Genomic DNA, 19,137 nt, shown 5'->3' with positions numbered 1-19,137 from the left:
GTTTATGCAAAATTTGAGGGGCAAAAAGAGTGAATTATGGGCAGTTGGAAAAAAGAGAATAAGGACATTAACTCTAGCCATTCCCAAGGGATCCAGGGCAATAGAGGTTCCATTTTGTTTGAAATCTGTTTCCATGCCAACTGTCCCAGTGAGATACCAGACATCTTCAGAATCACTTGACGCTGGTTTCAAACCATTAAATAAGTTATCTTCGCCCCTCTTCTCTTTGCCCCTCTTCATCTCTGGCATGCTATGGCCAAATCACCCCGGCCCCGTGGGCGTTGGTTCGTGAGAGGAAGTGTTGCGTGACGGACGCGTGACGCAACGTAAACGAAGGGGACTGGGCGTGGCGTGGCGACAGTTTACAGCAGTAGGTGTTCATACCTGTCTTTGAACTGGAAATTTCAAGCTTTCGCCATCTTGGGTTCAGTCATAAGTCCTTTCTTTCTGCGGTGAAGACTTTAAACTTGATTTCTTTGTGTTGCTTTGAATTTGAAGGAGCCCGAAGCCACGATGCAAGCGATCAAATGTGTAGTTGTTGGAGACGGGTAGGGAGTCCATTTTGATTATATACGAACTCACATTATGATTTTTTTTTTGAGGGAATTATTGCTCGATGTTGCGTGAAAGTTTTACATTTGTCGATTTTCTGTTGGTTTACGATCTTAAACCGCTTTTATTTAAAGACCCTCGACTTCTTGTGATGTTTTATTCGGGATTCAAGGTCTCATAACTTCATCAACTAGCGGCCGGCGTGACAGATTTCTAAGAACATGTTTTCGCTTGTTTGCTTATATTGCCGCGCCGGTGTTCTCAATTACCCGAATGTTTTCAGCCAAAACCAGCAATTAAGTCGTTAATTGTTTGTTCGTTTTCTTGTTATAGTGCTGTTGGTAAAACCTGCTTGTTGATCAGCTATACTACAAATGCTTTTCCGGGGGAGTATATTCCGACAGTGTAAGTATGCAATGCTCAACTCTTCTTGTGTTGTTTTTGCTGTTTTACAACATTTTATAGACGACTTTCCCATCGCCCCTGTCGTCCTACATCCACATTTATTGAGTACTAAACTTATTGAATCACTTGTTTATTTTATCAGCAACAATTAACGGTCGAAGCTAAGCTGATCAAAATTTCACTGATCTTTTTGTGTTCCAGATTTGATAATTATTCTGCAAATGTTATGGTTGATGGCAAACCTATAAATCTTGGCTTATGGGATACAGCAGGTACGTCCAGGCATTGACTTTGAAATATTTTCCCTCTTAAAAGACTTAAAAGAAGACACCATAACACTTGAAAGTTGATTTTTTAAAGTTAATTAATGAAGGTGCTTAAACTTTAATGTATTTGGTTACAAACTTATCATATGTCAGCACTAATATATTAGTGATAAAAATAACTTGTGGTTAATTATTCATCCAAGGCAGACAGACCATTTGACAATAATTATTACACATTGAACTCACTATCTTTTTTTCTGATTGGCCAAAAGTGTACAGTGAATTTTCGAAATCAGCGCCTGTGACGTCATCTAGCTGCAATTTATACAATAATTATGTTTAGGACACTCAAGGTCACAGGTAATCAGGGCTGTAGATAATATTTTTCTCTTGAAAGGACATAATGTCCTGCTAAGACACCATCTTGATCAGACATCACTAAAAAGGTAAGATTTACTCAAGGTAGATTTTTGTTCATCCTTACCATAAAATGGTTTACGATCATCATGAAAAAAATTTTCCGGACATAATTTCTGACCACAGTTGGGATTTCGTCAGACATAAGCAAATTTTGGTTGGCCAATATCCAATGACCGACTTTTATTTGTAGCCCTGTAATGTGTGAGACACTGAATATTGGCACCATCTTCTTTCAGCTTGTTTTTTTAGGACTCAAACAGACATTTTGTACCATTCAACTGTTTATTTTAGATGGAAATTGAATTCAGTTTTTCACAGTTACTGGACAAGTAGTCTGGAATTGTGAGTAATGTATGTGAAATTGCGCTGTATGCGTGTGAACTGCCTTTTCGATCCGTAGGGGTATCCAAAATGCGTGTGAGTTGGCAGGTAGATAATTACTTCGAATCCAAATCTTCCTCTGCAACTTTAGAGAAACAATATTCTTAAGAAAACACCACCACCTTGAAGTCAAATAAAATTAACCTGTTGTCTCTGCACGCACAGGACAAGAGGATTATGACCGACTGAGGCCACTTTCATATCCACAAACTGTGAGTCTTACAAATGTGAATAATTAAGAGCAACTCTGCTATGTTATCGACATGACTAGGAATAGCGAAAAAAAAAATGGAATTTCTTCAAACTCAGCCAGAATGACACCATACAGCCAGTAGTTACAAAAATATTGGTTTTAGTTTGATCGATGAATCGTCAATTTTTAATTTTTGATTCCAGAAATTGGCCAAAACTGGCATAACCAGAGGCTCGTAAGGTGATTCCTCAGTATTGCATTGCGCATCCCTTCTGCGCACGATTTTCGTGTCAATATCGAAAATCCTTTTTTTATTTGTATTTTTTGAAAGAGTGCTTGGTAGGGAACATTCAGGGAAAGTTAATAACAATTGTTGGGCAACTTTATTTCTGAGGAATCACCTTAAACTCAAAAGTCAGAAAGTATATGATTGTGAGTAATCTTAAGTAACTGTTACAATTGTTGCATAGAGTTTTGTTGTCATATTCATTTGTTTATGTTAGTTCTGTTTCAGGATGCAAGTCTGTGTAATGTTCTTTCTTTTCTGGATATTTAAGGTTTACAGTATATAAGTGTGGTTTTCTGCTGGCTGAGGAACAAATGAAGTGGAAACATTTTTCTCACACATAGCTGGGAGTCTGAGTACAAGTGTATCATGGGGGGTTTCAGGTCACATGGCTTGGACAAGGTTCAGTTTTTGTTTTACCATCCACCACTGCCTGACATGCCCCACCCACCCACCCACCCATGAAGTATTTTTAGAGTCTATAAAGTTGCAGTGAGTTTATTCTCTAGCCATTTTTTTATGCCTTTGTAAGACAGTTATGTTGTTATGTTAATAAAGGTCAGGCTTCATGATTTGGCTTGGCATGGCTCCCAGTGGTGGGTGAGAAGGTGTAATCTGTCTAGAATTTGAATGACTTTATTTGTTGAGTGCCCTAAAAAGTGTTTAATGTGTTCGCTGTTTACTTCTATTTCAGGACGTCTTTTTAATCTGCTTCTCTCTAATAAGTCCAGCTTCCTATGAAAATGTTCGAGCAAAAGTGAGTAGGCAGAAATACCTCTTGCTATAGTTTACACATGAAGTGTTGACCAAGTGTGAGGTCCAGGTAGTTGGATATTGGCCAAGTTCTTTTGCTTAGTACATGTTTATGAACCAAGATGAAGGACATCACGGTTCATACACAGTCATGTGAATATGCAAAAAGTACATACAGTCAAACCTCTCCACAGTGGCCACCATGGGGATAGATGAAAGTGGCCACTGTAGAGAGGTGGCCATTATGGGGAGATAAGGGTGTAATTTAGGGTGCGCTTTGGTGGCCGTTGCTGTTGTGGAGAGGTGGCCATTTCAGAGAGGTTTCAGTAAGTGTGAATATATGGAGCATCCAGCTAGATGAAAAAAAAAGTGGCCATTCGAGGAAGGTGGCCGTTAGTGGAGGTTTGACTGTAGTGTTCCTGGGCAACAGCACTAGTTAAAGGAGCCCCCATTTAATATATAATTGCTTAATTTTTAATTATTGTTGATAAAAGTGATTTTCCCTGGTGTTTGTGGTTGTTGCTATCTTTAATCTTTAATCTTTAATACAAATTCCAAATTACAATACACTGAACAAGTCAGTCCAATGAATTTGAGGACAGGTTAAAACAGAATACAAGATTCCTTAATATAAGCCGCCTTAGTGTATCATTGTATGACTGTATACCTAGTTAAAAATTACTCTAAACTCGTATTAAAAAATAAGATAATTTGTGATTATTGTTTTGTTTTGCAGTGGTTCCCAGAAGTCAGCCATCATTGTCCTAATACACCAATAATTTTAGTTGGCACCAAACTTGACTTGCGAGATGACAAGGAAACTATTGAAAAACTGAAGGAAAAAAAGCTGTCACCTTTAACGTATGCGCAAGGCTTGCAGATGGGAAAAGAAGTGGGTGCCGTGAAATACCTGGAATGTTCAGCTCTTACGCAAAAGGGACTAAAAACAGTTTTTGATGAGGCAATCAGGGCAGTGCTTTGCCCTCAACCGAAGAAGACAAAGAAAAAAGGAGGATGTCAGCTACTATAAATTTCCGATCATGTTTGAACACCAGACTGCAATTTGTGTGTATAGTTTCTGCTTTTATCTGGACAGTTGCTAGTCCTGATACTCGGGGAGAGGGGTGCTCCCTTATATGGGTTATATAGATTAAGTGCGGCCCCAAAGGGTATGGTTTTTAGGCCATTTTTGTCATAGTTAGGGTATCGATTTTGGCCATTTTGGTCATAAATAAGGTATTGTTTTTGCAATCTAGTTTTCAATTGGATATTTTTTTAAGAAGAAGCTACTTTTTCATCATTACCGATAAGACCATCAACAGAGGACCTTATTATATTTAGGGCAACTGTGCCAGCCGCAACGATCAGAAATAGATTTTGGTTTTTAACTAGATTTTTACAGATTTTGGCCATAAATAAGGACTTTGGGAAGCGGGCTGCACACCCCCACCAAATTTTTCTGGGAGTACCCCCCTGGCCTGATACCCAGTTGTCGCTTTTTGTTTTACTTTTACTCTGTATAGAATGGAACTCTAAGAGCATGGTTGCCACAGGTCAGGAAATTGTGAGTCAGGGAAAATTGAAATAATTTAACATGGCTTTTTTAATAGCATTGAGGGTTGGACAAAACATTTGGGATCGTGATGATCTTAGTGATGCTTTTTCCTTAATGAAGAAGGGAACTTTGTTGAAAACTTGAGTCTTCATCAGTGGGTGGAAAGAACAGCTGTAAGTTGATGCCAGAAGCTGCTACAATCGGACAGTTTGTTTTGTTTTGGTCGCGGAAACTTGATTTTTATCAGGGAAGGTCTGGAAAGTCACGGAATTTTGAAAAATGAGCCTGTGGCAACCATGAAGAGGGAAACCATTAGCTAGGTTGAATATTATGGAGAGAGAGACTCCCAACTTGTTGTTTCAGACAATATTCACACCATTCATAGGGATAAGTTCTTGCACATCAAACTTGACATGGAAAAGGCCAGGTACTTTTGTTTTTTGCCTTTGAGCCATTAGTCTAGTGTTTTGATTCAAATTTCTGTATCAATTATCAAACACGCAAAAAAAAGTGTTATCTTAGCGTTTTTTTTTTTACAAATGAAGAGGAGCAGTGGGTACAACTTTGAAAGAGTTTTCACCAGTCTCTCTCTGTTTGTTCAAAATTGTTTTATAATAAATTTCACTGTGTGATATGTCCTTCAAGAATGTTCAATAAAATATTCTTGACATTTTTGGATACTTTTTTATCTTTTTTCCGTTGTATTATATAGATATACATTAACAACAATTTGATAGTGAAACAAACTTGAAACGTGTAGTTTTGGCAACAAGTTTACTGGAGGGCTGGGCATTACTTCATCGATCAGATTCTTTTTTATCGTAATAATTCGCTGGAGTGTTTTTGTTATGAAATATACAACTTGTCGTGTGATTCCAATACACTGCCTTTTTTTCTCAAACTTATTAATAATTCATCAAGGTTAAACAAAGGAAATCATGACCGTGGCGGTGTTTGGATATCTGTTCTTAATTAGCATAGATTTTTACGATTTTATTTCTCCGTTTCTTTCTTAGCTTTAGTTCGATGGAGAAGATATATCAAACACTCAAGGCCGTGTTTGAACACATTTCCAAACACCTCAAAGTTCGTCAAAAATACTCCGCTGCGCGTCGTATTTTCAACTCTCTTCTCGGTGTTTGGAAATGTGGTCAAACACGATCTTTCATGTTTGATATGTTACGTCACACACCAAGGTGACAAGGTCCCCCCTTCCCTGCCCTTTGGTCTGAAAATTTGGATTTTGGAAAACACAGTGGAATCTCCGGTTGCGACCACCTCTCCTCAGCGTCCAGTTTTCCAAATACCAAACGTTTCCAAGTCAAATCACTATATTTGGAACCTCTTGTAAGCGCCCACCTCTCGTAAGCGACCGCGACCGCGTACTTTTAGAGTTAAAGTTTGAAATTTTCTTGTTTTTACCTCCCGGCCGTAAGCGACCACCTGACAGATAATAGAGCAAAAATTGGACGGTTAGGTGTTGTAACGTTATTGTACTCCTGTGAAGTACCGGATTTTTTTCTGGAAATTGACTTTTCACATGATTGAAACATTTAAAGAAAATTAAAAATGCACATAAACTGTACTCAATCAGTCTTGAAAAGAAACGACCTTAAATGTCTTAAAATGAGGAAAATTTTTGACCCAATATGGGTACCCCGCCAGGAGCCCATCATGGGCTCCTGTCTCCGCTCTCGGCTAATATAATATTACAATTTTCTTGCATATTCTATTATACTTGCCATACACCATAGTTTAAGACACTGGTATTAGCTAGCTTTTTCATATCACAATTAATCTTTTACCGATTTTTAATTCTTTGGTTTATTATTTCCATGGAAGTATCGATTAGTTTAAAAAAATACATTATACCAACTTCAATCCATTTCCAAATACTGGTTTATTATTCATATGGATCCAATTACGGGAAGTGGATAGGAGCTGTACTGATCGTTGTATTTGGTGCATGACTGTAAGGGAAGCTTCCTTCAAACTTCGAAGAAAGTTGGCCACTAATATGCATGCAAATAAGGAAGTAAACAAGACGCAGCAGGGATAAGGAAAAAGAAGTCCAGAAATTAACTATACTCGCGTCTCTCATAATTTTAGGTTTTTAACTTTTATTATATTATATATTTGTATTCATAGTTTTATTTTCTGAGTGCCACAAGTTTATTAGCCTTTGGCTATTAAGTGTTTAACCCTCCTTAAATAAAGTCTTTATTATTATTAACCATAGCTTTAATTTATTAACTTGTGAAATTAAACCTTCCTTTCGGAACCCTATGGATTTTGAAGGACAACCCTAGGTAAAATAGAGTAAACTACATGTAAACTCTTCCGTGGGATTCGAAACCAAAACATTTAGATCGATCCTCCAGCTTCCTCTCTTGCTGTTGTGAGGTGACTAAAGCGTGTCTATATCCTGCACAAAGACGCTCTGTGGGCTCGTCACGGCTTGTCACGCATTCTCGTAATACAACTCGTTCCGATCCCAGGTTCATATTTTCTTCCTTGAGGAAGAGATTGGGGCCTGGGAACGAACTTGGACATTAGACATTATCGTTTTTCCGAAAGTTTCACTTTCCACCCCTGAGTTGAAGGATGTCTTGCATACTACACAAGATTTACATAGTTTATTTCAATTCTCATAGCTTCAGTTCAGAGATATCCAGCGATAGACTTCTCTAGCCAGACAAGGGGTAAGTACCTGGTTATTAAAAGTACCGTCTTCTCTATACTGCAATCAACTAAAACATGGCAATTTTTGACAATGTTTTGTTACCTTCATGATGAATATTATAATGCTAAAACTGTTATCATGGGAAAGGTATGAACCAGAGCTTTTATATACTGTTGACTGCTATTTTCGTTTCAGCCCACTAGCTAGAGAGAGTAACGGGTCCTATCAGAGCTCAGAGGCACTCTTCATAAGCGCTATTTTTGGCCTCTTTGCTGGGGGTGAGATATATAAGGAGGGTGTGGCGAGGCTAGGTTCTAAGCTCATATAAGGCGGTCTCCTTGCAGAGCTCTGAACTTCCGTTTGCTTCATGTACAAGTTTGGGTAATAGTGAGAGAGATTTACCTCCGAACGCCGTTTCTTTCTTCTCCGAAGACTCCAAGCTCTGTTTGAAAGGGTCGGTTTGAATTTGAAGGGAGCTCGAAGCCACGATGCAAGCGATCAAATGTGTGGTTGTCGGAGATGGGTATGCAATACGTTGAGATTAGAAGCTTTCGAATGACCTTCAGGATGTCTTGCTCGATATTACCGTGATATTTTAAGATTCTCGTTTGTCCCTGTGCTTTTCGAGATTTGAGCGCTTTTGATTGTAAACTTTCAATGTTTGGACGCCCCTAATCATGTTATTTCGGGTTGCAATGCCTCGTAATTTCACGAACTGCCGGCGTGTATTAGATGTTCAGCGTTCTTTTGGCTTCCAGCATTCTTATAATGTGTCTCCCCCTTGGTGTGAACCTCCTTGTCTCTTGTTCGATTTTTTTGGAGCATTTTTGCTGAAACTAAGAGTAAAGTTGCTAATTGTTTGCTCGTTTTCTTGTTATAGTGCTGTTGGTAAAACCTGTTTGTTGATCAGTTATACCACAAATGCTTTTCCGGGGGAGTATATTCCGACAGTGTAAGTATGCAATGCTCAGCTCCCGTTGTTTCAGCGACTTTATTTGCTGCTTATTTGATTCGATACCAACTTTTATGGACGGATTAGGTGCTGTTCTTTTCGTACCAATCGTGTTGTACTCGTCAGTTTTCGGCAACGGCGGTCGAAACCAGCCTGACCAAAGTTTCTCTCATCTTTTTCAGATTTGATAACTATTCTGCTAATGTTATGGTCGATGGCAAACCAATAAATCTTGGCTTATGGGATACAGCAGGTAAGTCTGGTCCTTTTTCAATGCTTTCTCCGTTGTGAAACTCTATTAATTTGATAGTAGACGACTTCATGAAGGTGTTACTAGTTTTACACAAACTTACCGGAGGTTTAATTTTTGAGTCTCGTTTTTACCTGTTAAGCATATCAATGCAGTAAGCTTAACTTATATTAATTACCCAACAATGAACATTTGTACACTTTAGCTTGTGTTCATTGGGTGAAAGAATGAAACGGCGTGATGCTTTGTTGTAATTCTTTGTAATTAGCAATTGATATTCAGAACTTGTCACTTTGCAGTAAGCTTAATTGATAATGTGAAGATAAAAAATTACCCTAAGTATACACCATCTTCGTGGTTAAATAATATCATGTCGATACATAGAAACAACCAATGGCCACTGAAAAGTTAGATATTAACACCTAGCATTTCCAGTGGTCACATTATTTTGCTCAATTTTGTTGGATATAATTTTGGTATTGACCTGTAAAGGGGTGCTTGCACCACATTGAATACTGTTGATCCATACATAACTGATTCATTTTATTGGAAATTGTCACACTTTTTATTTAATTCTTTTATTTGCCTTTTGGCACTTTAGTCCTGGGTCATTTTATGAGGTTGTTTATTAGTATAAAATTATGAAACAGTGAAAGTCAAGGTCTTAAAGTTGGTTGTTGGGTGTATGGTTCATTTTGCCTTGCATCGCAGCAAATTCACCTGAAGAATGAACATGGTAACTGACAACAGTGAAATTACAAATACAGGAATGAACATAAAATAATGTAAATGCTGGTTAAGTGACATGAAAAATACAGGAAAATGATTAAGTGTAATAAACATAGAAAACTTGCAGGACAACTGTGACGAACTCCAAAACCGATCGATCAGAACATTAACTTGTCTTGCAACATTGTAACAGGAGATACCCAAAATGTACTGAGAAATAAGTAGCATGCGAGCTGACTATACACAGTATACAAATTTAAGTTTAACAGGACATTGTACAGGAAAAGTAACTAAACTAAAGATTAAATGAGACAACTAACCTATATGCTCAACAAACAACTTTACCAACGTTGACATGGAATAGTTTTTTTTTTTGTCCCTGCACTTTCATTGTGGCTAAAAAGGTGGATGTATCTGTTGTAGGTCAAAAGTAAATTCAGGCTAAAATGATTTTAACTAGTTTGATTCTCAATTTCCTTCATGAATAATTAGGGTTAAGAGACTAAGGAATTTCATTTTAACCTGAATTTCATTTTGACGTACAACATATCCATTTGTGTTATATTGGTGTCCATAGAGCTGGGGTGTACTGCACAACAACCAATCAAAAATAGTACATGTTCAGAGATGACTGTCTTGTGTGTCAACACAATAAATTTTCAGTTTGCTGTTTAGATATATCTCTTGGTGTTAAAAATTTCTGTTTGTTGAGGGGTAGTGTTCTATACATGTAACTCCCACAGGCTGAGATGAAAATGTGTTTAGATTTGGTAATGTTATGAGCATGCCATTATACGGTGAAGATACAACATTCACTGGTTTAGTGACTTGCCTATTGTTTTTGTTTTTTCTGTGCAGGTCAAGAGGATTATGACAGACTGAGACCACTTTCCTATCCACAAACTGTGAGTCTTTCTTTGTCTCTGGATATTGTTGTCAGTAATAAATGCCTCTTACAGTAAAGACCACACTATGGGAGAGACGTGCATACCATAATCTGTAAAGGAAAGTTTAAAAATATAATTTCTAAATTTTTCCTTAGGGGGTATAGATATTTTCTATAGACAGTACCTAGTAAATGATGTAGTTGATAAGGTATGAACATTGTATGCCCATTGAACAAATAATAATTTAGCAGGGACAACTGAAAACTGAAATGTACTTAACCGCAGGGCAACTAAATGTCAAAATTTTTCCCTGCCCTGAGTGTTTTTTTCCAGATGCCGCAGGAGGGGATGGGCACTGCTGGAATTGGCTGATGCAATGCAATGCAACCGAAATTGATGTTGATTACACTGGGAAATTAGTAATAGTAATTGGACTGAGTGGAGTACAATTCAGGGAGTAATCTCGCGAGTAATTTCAAAATGGGACAAGCGCGTAGTGTCTAGTGACTTTGACAAATGTTCATATCGCTTGTTTACTTCTGTTTCAGGACGTCTTTTTAATCTGCTTCTCTTTAATAAGTCCAGCTTCCTTTGAAAATGTTCGAGCAAAGGTAAGTTGAAATGTATACAACCCACAATGTTTTATTAATAATTATTCCTTGTTAATCTTTGGGAGAAGAAGTAGCATAATGATAAGCATGCTGGATAATAATGAAGCAATCCAGGTTTGAGCTCTGGCTTAGTCTGTAATTTGTGTTCTAAGTTTACTTTAGATTCTGTTCTTGTTACTTTTTGAAATTCATAACAATGATTATATAGTTGAACCTTCTGTTGTGACCACCTCTCATAAGCGACCGCCCCTTCTCAGCGACCAGTTTTCCAAAATACCAAAAGTGTCCCAGTCAAGTCACTATATTTGGAACCTCTTGTAAACAACCACCCCTCACAAGTGGCCGCAACCACTTTTAGAGTGAAAAGTTCGAAATTTTCTAACTTGTTTTTAACCTGCTGTAAGCGACCACTTGACAGATAATAGAGCATAAATAAGGTGTTGTAACATTATCTCATTCCTGGGTAGTACAAGAGACGGAAATATCTAAGTGGGAAGTAACAGATTTTGTTTCGAAATTGACTTTTCATGTGAATAAAACACTTGAAGCACGGGGTAAGTCTCTGCAGTTGCAATATGCTAATGAGGAAGAATTTTGATCCTCCTGTAAGCAACCACCTTGGCTTGACATTTTGGGTTGTTGCTTATGGGAGTTTCTACTGTATTTTTTTGCTGTCCTTCTCCAAGTAGGAACAATTATAAATGGGTTCCAATACAGTGTTGGGATAACTTGAAAGAAAAGGTTGAGGAATGGGCCTGTTATGGACTGGCATCCCACCCAGGGGTAGCTGCAGTAATAAAAGCTTCAAGTTGTGGAAACTAGTCAGTATAAGCTCTGGCAATGTTGGCCAGTTTGAACTTGGCATAGATGTATTTACATGTACTCGTTAAACTGTAGTAATGTTTTAAGATTCTTTACAGTTCTTCTCCTTTTTCCCTTCTTAATTTCTCCTTGATGCCTGTTTTGTTTTGCAGTGGTATCCAGAAGTAAGCCACCATTGTCCTAGTACACCGATAATCTTAGTTGGTACAAAACTTGACTTACGAGATGACAAGGAAACCATCGAGAAACTGAAGGATAAAAAGCTGGGGCCTGTAGTGTATACTGAAGGTTTGAAAATGTGCAAAGAGATCCAGGCAACCAAATACCTGGAATGTTCAGCTCTTACGCAAAAGGGACTAAAAACAGTTTTTGATGAGGCAATCAGGGCAGTGCTTTGCCCTCAAGTGAAGAAGCCAAAGAAAAAAGGAGGATGTCAGCTATTATAAATTTCAGATCACAAACAAAAAACAAACTGCATTTTCTGTGAGGCTATTTTCTGGTTTGATCTCTCAGTATGTTAGGAATTTGCTCTGAAAAAAATGGTAGGCTTTATCCAGAAATGACAAAGATTGGTCAAATGCAAATAGACCTTAAACAAAGCTGGTGTGTACATGGGTACATAAAGTTATTTTGCTATGAAAACTGTTCAACAGCAGTATGTGCATGCTCCTTTATTCTGCTCCCATAGACCCTATTCATAAATGGCTGCCAATTTAAATTCTTTGGTAAGTATTAAAATTAGCCCAACTAACCTCGTTTTTGAGTTGATAATTCATTTTAACTCTCAAACGAGGTTAGTTGGGCTAATTTAAATGCATACAAAAGAATTCTAAATTGACAGCCATTTATGAATAGGGTATAGCCTTTGAACATTTTGCTAATAAAACTTTTGGGCGGCTATTTTGAGCCAAGCTCAGAACTCTAGAAGAAGCCTTGCCACATTCTGTATGAAATGTTAAATAATGTGAAGCTATTGTAGTTTTTGCGATATCAAAGGTCAAAATATATATTTTTTTTGCAGTGCATTTATTTAGTTATTACTGTCATTTTTTGTAATGTTCAAAGAACCGTAGCAGATTATTGGTGTTCATAGTTCCTTCCAGGGGTGGGTCTAGGGGGAGGGTACAGGGGGGTGCACACACCCCCCCTTGAGATGACATGCTGCTCTCTAATATCACTGGTAACAACTCAGTTATGCCATTCCTTTAGTGGTACAGCCCCTCCTAAGAAAAATCCTGGATCTGCCCCTGCCTTCTCTTTTTCAAAGTACATTTTTATGTGCCCTTGTACACAAACCTTTGATCTTTTCTTATTATAGTTATGTTTTGCTTTCTTTCTCGGTATTTGAAATCATAGTTAATAGAGGGAAATGGTTAAGAAGCCTGGTAAACATCAAAAAAGCAAACAAACAGGCTAAGATTTATGTTGGAAGGTCCTTGACCCTGCACGTTTTTTGTTTTATGCTTTTTGACTATGCATGAATTACATAATCTCAGTGCTTCTATTGGTTAGTTGTATGAGCACACATAATCACCTTTTGTATTTTGCCAGGTTTTGTGCAGGGTCAACCCCCCAAATAGCTAACAAAAACATACGACTAAGAACTTCGCCAGGTTTCATGACCATTTCCTTCTATTAACTATGTCAAAATGTATCGCTAGCCTGCTCATTTTGTGATCTCTTTCACACTGGTGTAATGAAAAAGAATGAGGTGTTGTCTATGTTTACGCATATATATTTTGGCTTTGTTGCATGGACCACCAGTTGTAACACGGGCTAGTGGAGACAGTGAAGCTTTGGTATTTTGTAGATTTAAATGAAAGATTTTGAACTAATCTTCTCAAATAATATCGGAATTAAATTTTTTATGACGTGCTTATTGTGGTGTTGATAAAAGCTTGTCTTGTTATGCACATGGGAATTGTGAGAAAGAATGGCTGGAATCCATGCACACGCAAGCAGTGATGCACATGCAAGCAGTGCTTGCTCTGGCTAGTCAAGAGACCCACGGTACAGTTAACTGAGAGTTTTACGATACTAGCTAAAAGGCGCTGGTTTAGTTGTAGTGTTCAACATCTCCAGTCAATGATTTTTTGTGTTTGGTTTTCAATATGCAAAGAGACTTTAAATGAACAGTTATGAATAATAATTTAGAACATACTCTCAAAAATGAAAGATCGTAGATATTTTGTTTTTGCCAACCTTCAATGTGTTGCTCAAGTCAAACCATTTTAAATAGTCAATCAAAAACTTTCATATTGAACACGTTTCGAGGGAAAAAATTGTTATGTTTCATATGAAATGATAACAATTAACCAAATTTTTGAATTTGCAACTTTGTAAATAAAACTCATTGGTTTGAAAACAGGAAGCTGGCCACTACATTTGATTAGGCAGTAATAGAGTTTGGCCTGATTTTCCTTGGGATTCATGAATGCATTAGCTTTTAATTCAGCTTGGGTAATTTTGCAGTTTATTTTTTTTTTTCTGTAGCTTACTTGGTAAACAGAACTGTCTTGTGAAATCCATGGCATATTTGTACCTTATCTTGAAGATTTTGGCCTAATTATGTAATAAAAAGATCAAATCATTATGGGTGGTTTTTGAGTATTTGGATTGGTTTGATATACAGCTAGTAAATCTTTCGAATTCATCATCTCTGCACTGTACCAGTATAATTGTACATACCCCATAGCACAAGTCCTGTAAATGTCAATTTGGGAATTGATCAATGTGTCAAATAAAGTGGCAGATCTAGGGGAGGGCCCCCCCTATTTTGAATTAAAAAAAGAAGAAATCACAGAAGAAAGAAAAGCCAGCAGGGCAAGCAAAATACCCCCCCCCCCCCCCTCCCTCACACACCCTTTAGCTCAAGGTCTGGATCCACCACGGAAATATGATGCTGTAGAAAGTTTTGGGCTGTTAGTGATATAACATGAGGAAAGCGCTGAAATATCTACCCAGTGATACTTAACTCACACTAGTCCATTTAAAACTGGAAACCACAAAGGCTACTGTAAGAACTCTACTCAATGCTTGGGGAACTGCTTCCTTTCAACACCTTTAAACAGGAAAATAGAGGGGGATCAAACACATAGCCTGGTTTTTTCTTATTTTCAGATAAGGAGGGGATGCTACCATATTTTGGCTATGTGGGTATTTGCCACAGGATAGGATATAGTTTTTGAGGTTCCTTATCCTTAAATTGGGTATCATGATTTTTTTTTTTTTTTTGGCCCCTGTTGGCACTGTTCAGTTCTCAAAAACATCCATACTCCCCCGACAGAAAGGATTGAAATTTCCTGGGGGGTTCTGTAAGACCAAAAAATTTTAAAAAATGCATGAAGCTGGAGGGGCTGGGGATCTTAGAACAAAATCCCTTCAATGGGGGAGGTATGGATATTTTCTGGAAGTACACAATAGACCATTTTACAGTTGTCTGCTCAGTGCCCTGGCCTTTGTATGGCAGCGAGGCTAGAGTTGACCTTGTTTTGATACAGACCTCACTGCTTTTGTTGTGTAGAACAAGTTGTTCTGATGCTAACTAGGTACATTTACATGACAAAAGCAGTGAGGTCTATCAAAACAAGGTCAACTCTAGCCTCGCTGCCATACAAAGGCCAGGTCACTGAGCAGACAACTGTAAAATGGTCTATTTGTGTTCCCGGTGTGATCCTTAGATAGGGTATTTAAATCGTATTGGCTAACAGTCCAGTGGGTGGATGCCCAGCTAAACGAAAAACAAATTGTTTGCTTGATTCTTAACTTACAATGTTGCAGTAACACACCTATCCGAAATCCCTGTCATATTCCTCCAGGAATATTAATGTACCTCCACCAAATTGTGGAAATGGTATGATGTGTTCTGCAACTCTCAGGAGAATTTGCAATAAATCAGATCTTTTGTCATGACCACTCAATCCTCAAATTTGTATTCAAGATACTTAATTACCTCGGAATGGTTTTTTTTCCGTTTGCCTTTGAGGAGTACGTATTTTGAGACGAATTCAGTGCCTGACAACAAATGTCAGCCTGGCGTAGCTCGCAAGCATGTAGTTGTCCCTTTGCGGGTTTTTTTTTCTCCCGAACTTGTAATGTATTGAATTTCCATGTGTTAAATTTCTATGTGTTGACTCTCGATGTTGGAGGGCCCAACATTGGTTTAGCGGGATACGGGATGGGAGTAAAAATGAAGGCGGGATACGGGATGACAGAGCTTTTAATGGCGGGATACGGGATAAAAATATTTCGGCGGGAAAGGGATTTGTTCATTTTGACAGGCGGGATACGGGATAGTTTTAAAACTGGCAGCGGGATGCGGGATGAAAAGCGGAAAATCACACGTTACAGACGTTACGTGGAGAACTGCGACTCTAACCAAGCGGGATCGGGATGAACATTCTAACTGGGGTGGGATGGCGGGATTGAGACAAAAGTGGTGGTGGGATGCGGGATTGAAAGCCTATGTTGGACCTCAAATGTTTATGAAAGTTAATTCCAAATTGAGAAATTACATGTTTGAAAGAAATGCGACTGTAAATTAGGAGCCTGGAACACAGAAAATCTTTTTCATTCATCAAGGTTTTCAACCTTTTTTTTCTCATTTCATTTAACTTTTTAGTTGGAAGAACTCGGATCATGTCAAAATTATTTTCCGCTTCAGCACTCCTTTGTTGGAAAGAAAAAGGCTTTCGCGTAGCCACAAGGAGTGAGTTCTGTCTATTTTGTCCGAGAGCTGACTATTCCTGAAAGAGTTACAGTATGATTTATTTCTTTTAATTATCTTTACTACTGGTAGGTTTACCGAAATTTCTTAAGTCGCATTTGGCGAATTCTAACAGAATAAAAAAATATGGTTTAATCGTCGCTTCGTTTATGCCCCGGGGATTATGCATTTAGTCATAGTTAATCCGCGGCTACAGCCCGGGACGAGAACTACAGTTTAGGGCGAACAAAAAAAGTTATGTCTATTTATTATATTTATATTTTTTTTTGCTTCCCGGAGACAAAAAAAAATATGAGGAGAGGAACAGAAGTTACAATACGGCAGAAGTTTCAGTTGTCCTGATCTGTGATTGTTTAAATTGTATTAATTTTCTATTTATACACTTGTGCTAAAAATATACAGGTGGTGTAATATACGGCAAAAACAAAATCTCTGAGATGTAAGTCAGGAGGAGCCTGTAAAAATTTGTTTTGATGTCGAATTCCAAAAGTTCAATCGTGGAAAATAACCTTGTTTATTACGGGAAAAGATATTTCCCAATAGTCTAGCAAATGTAAATTGTATGTTAAGATACTCCTGAGATTAATAGCGCTTTTGTCTTTTGCGATCGTGAAAGTGTCATCATCAGACCATTTATGGTGTTTGTTTGGCAATCCATGACGTCAAACGGAAGCCGAACAAAACAATACTGGGATCGTCGGAAGCACCTATCAATGACGTAGAACGCTTGATTTAGTGCGTCTTGAACGGCTTCCCTTGCTAAAACGTGATTGGTTGCTGACGGCACTTATTGTCTTTTCGCGTGGTCCCTCGATTCTCATTGGTCAGCAATGACGTTGTTGTCTATCTTGGAAACCAATCAGCAACGAGAATCAGGGAGACGAACGATCGGAAGCAAATAAACTTCAGGTCGACTTCCCCTCTTTCACTTTACGAATCTGCTAGAATTCAGCAGCGAATTTAGTCATTTATTTTTTACATTTTCTAATAAAACCTAGTCAACGAAAGGCCAATGGACCTTGAGGTACAAGTCGCTGTAAACTTCCTAATCGGCTATCTCGTCAATAAACTCCCACGTCGACGAGTACAGCTTTTTGGCGAAGAAGTGGTGAAGAAGCTGACGAAGAAATTCGAAGGCCATTGGTACCCCGAAAAACCTTGTAAAGGAAGCGGATACCGTTGCCTTCTTATAACTGAAAGTTTAGATCCTGTATTGAGTTCTGCTGCCAAGGAGAGTGGGCTTAGTGTTAAGGATGTCAAAGCGAATTTGCCAGAAAAACTTTGTTTGTGGATTGACCCTCAGGAAGTCTCTTTCAGAATTGGTGAGTTGTGAATGTATATTTTAAGCCTTACAGTAAAGCTGTTCGATATCCGCGACTAGTATTTCTGAAGCATCGTGGAAGAAGTGTTTTTCCGTTCCACTCGGATTTATCTGACTTTTGTTGATCCCTTGGTTTGATATCGAGAACTTCATTCAAGAAGTCGTTCGAACGTTCGAGTGCGAGGAATCGATCACGTAGGTAACTGCATGCGTAAGCAAATATGAAAGGTGAGAAACACGTCCCAACTGGTCTAAAATCGGTTTTGTGTAGAACTGCTGTTACGAATTGGAAAACGTTATTATTTCTGAATGTCATCGTGAGATCTAGTGTTTTAGCTAATGTTTCGCGAGAAACCCCCGCAATTTCCTGGCGAATTTAATCGCCCACGACTATACAAGACCCAAAGACCAGATGTCTCGAAGGTTGTGTATGAATAACTAATGTTTCCTTTTGTTTGTTCTATCCTTTAGGCGAACAGGGCTCCGTAAAGACCATTTACAAAGCAGAAAAGAAATCCGAAGAAATCTGCGACGAAACTGCTCGCTGGGTGAACCTTTTAAATGGCCATAATAGTTCCAACGCTAGCCCAGTGCCATTCCGCAGTCAGAGCCCACCGAGAATAATGGCGGACCGTTCATCTCCAGTCTTTTCTTCAACATCAAGTTCTTCGCCATCGCCTACCTCGTACAACTCCCCATTCTTACAGTATAGTAGTTGGAGTGCCGCCGAGGAATCCTCTTTCTACAAATTCCGAGCGAAGAGAGCTTCTCCGACGCCACTGTCCCCAAACGCGAAAGAGTTCAATTATCGGGCGCCGAAGGATAACTTTAGTTATGGCGCTCCACAAGGAAAAAGTGGGCTGGACACCACTCGTGGGGCATTTATCTCTTCTTCTTTCCTAGACTGGTTCAACTACAATGAAATTGGAAATTTTAACACAGCCGCCCAGCTGCCCATCTTAGCTTAAAAAAATCTCAAATGTCTGGTGTTGAAAAGTTCGACGTTTGAATTTAAAAGGTGTCTAAATTTGTATAAAGAAATATATTACAAAGGATGTTGAGAAAGTTATCACAGAAAAATTGTAAATTTTTACGGAATAAGTTACAGTATTTCACCAATGCATGTACATTTGTACAAAAAACCCGTTTTGTTCATAAATGAAATGTATAGAGTTTCTTAAAAGAGATGTAAAAGATATTTTGTTCTTGTTTCAAAGAAAATTCCCAAAAAATTGCCACAATGGCGTTGAATTTATTATGGATTGTATTTAAGAATTTTTGAAGAAAGAGGAAATAAAGTTTGCATACAATTTTGTGCTTGTTTTTTTTCTTCTCTCAGTTGTCT

At 38.2% G+C, this 19,137-nt stretch overlaps 3 protein-coding genes across 3 annotated transcripts; all 3 read left to right on the top strand.

Annotated features, from left to right (window-relative positions):
- Positions 1-349: 349 nt before the first annotated feature.
- On the top strand, positions 350-5,498 carry LOC145489499 (ras-related C3 botulinum toxin substrate 1). Its single transcript, XM_081468481.1, has 7 exons — positions 350-370; positions 499-548; positions 886-957; positions 1,159-1,229; positions 2,190-2,236; positions 3,198-3,260; positions 3,993-5,498. Exons 2-7 carry the CDS (start codon positions 514-516, stop codon positions 4,284-4,286), a joined length of 582 nt encoding a protein of 193 aa, XP_081324607.1. The 5' UTR covers positions 350-370; positions 499-513; the 3' UTR covers positions 4,287-5,498.
- Positions 5,499-7,671: 2,173 nt separating this feature from the next.
- Positions 7,672-14,338, top strand: LOC145489213 (ras-related protein Rac1). The gene is made up of 6 exons (XM_081468147.1): positions 7,672-8,017; positions 8,375-8,446; positions 8,629-8,699; positions 10,284-10,330; positions 10,861-10,923; positions 11,898-14,338. The coding sequence occupies exons 1-6, from the start codon at positions 7,983-7,985 to the stop codon at positions 12,189-12,191; spliced, it is 582 nt and encodes a 193-aa protein (XP_081324273.1). The 5' UTR covers positions 7,672-7,982; the 3' UTR covers positions 12,192-14,338.
- Positions 14,339-17,385: 3,047 nt separating this feature from the next.
- Positions 17,386-19,105, top strand: LOC145489027 (protein Tob2-like). Its single transcript, XM_081467917.1, has 2 exons — positions 17,386-17,793; positions 18,264-19,105. Exons 1-2 carry the CDS (start codon positions 17,484-17,486, stop codon positions 18,758-18,760), a joined length of 807 nt encoding a protein of 268 aa, XP_081324043.1. The 5' UTR covers positions 17,386-17,483; the 3' UTR covers positions 18,761-19,105.
- The last annotated feature ends 32 nt before the right edge of the window (positions 19,106-19,137 follow it).

This window comes from Orbicella franksi, chromosome 6 (assembly GCF_964199315.1).
Source record: "Orbicella franksi chromosome 6, jaOrbFran1.1, whole genome shotgun sequence".
Taxonomy (NCBI): Eukaryota; Metazoa; Cnidaria; class Anthozoa; order Scleractinia; family Merulinidae; genus Orbicella; species Orbicella franksi.
The sequence above is the reverse complement of the archived record's forward strand: the minus strand, read 5'-3'. Positions and strand labels throughout refer to the sequence as shown.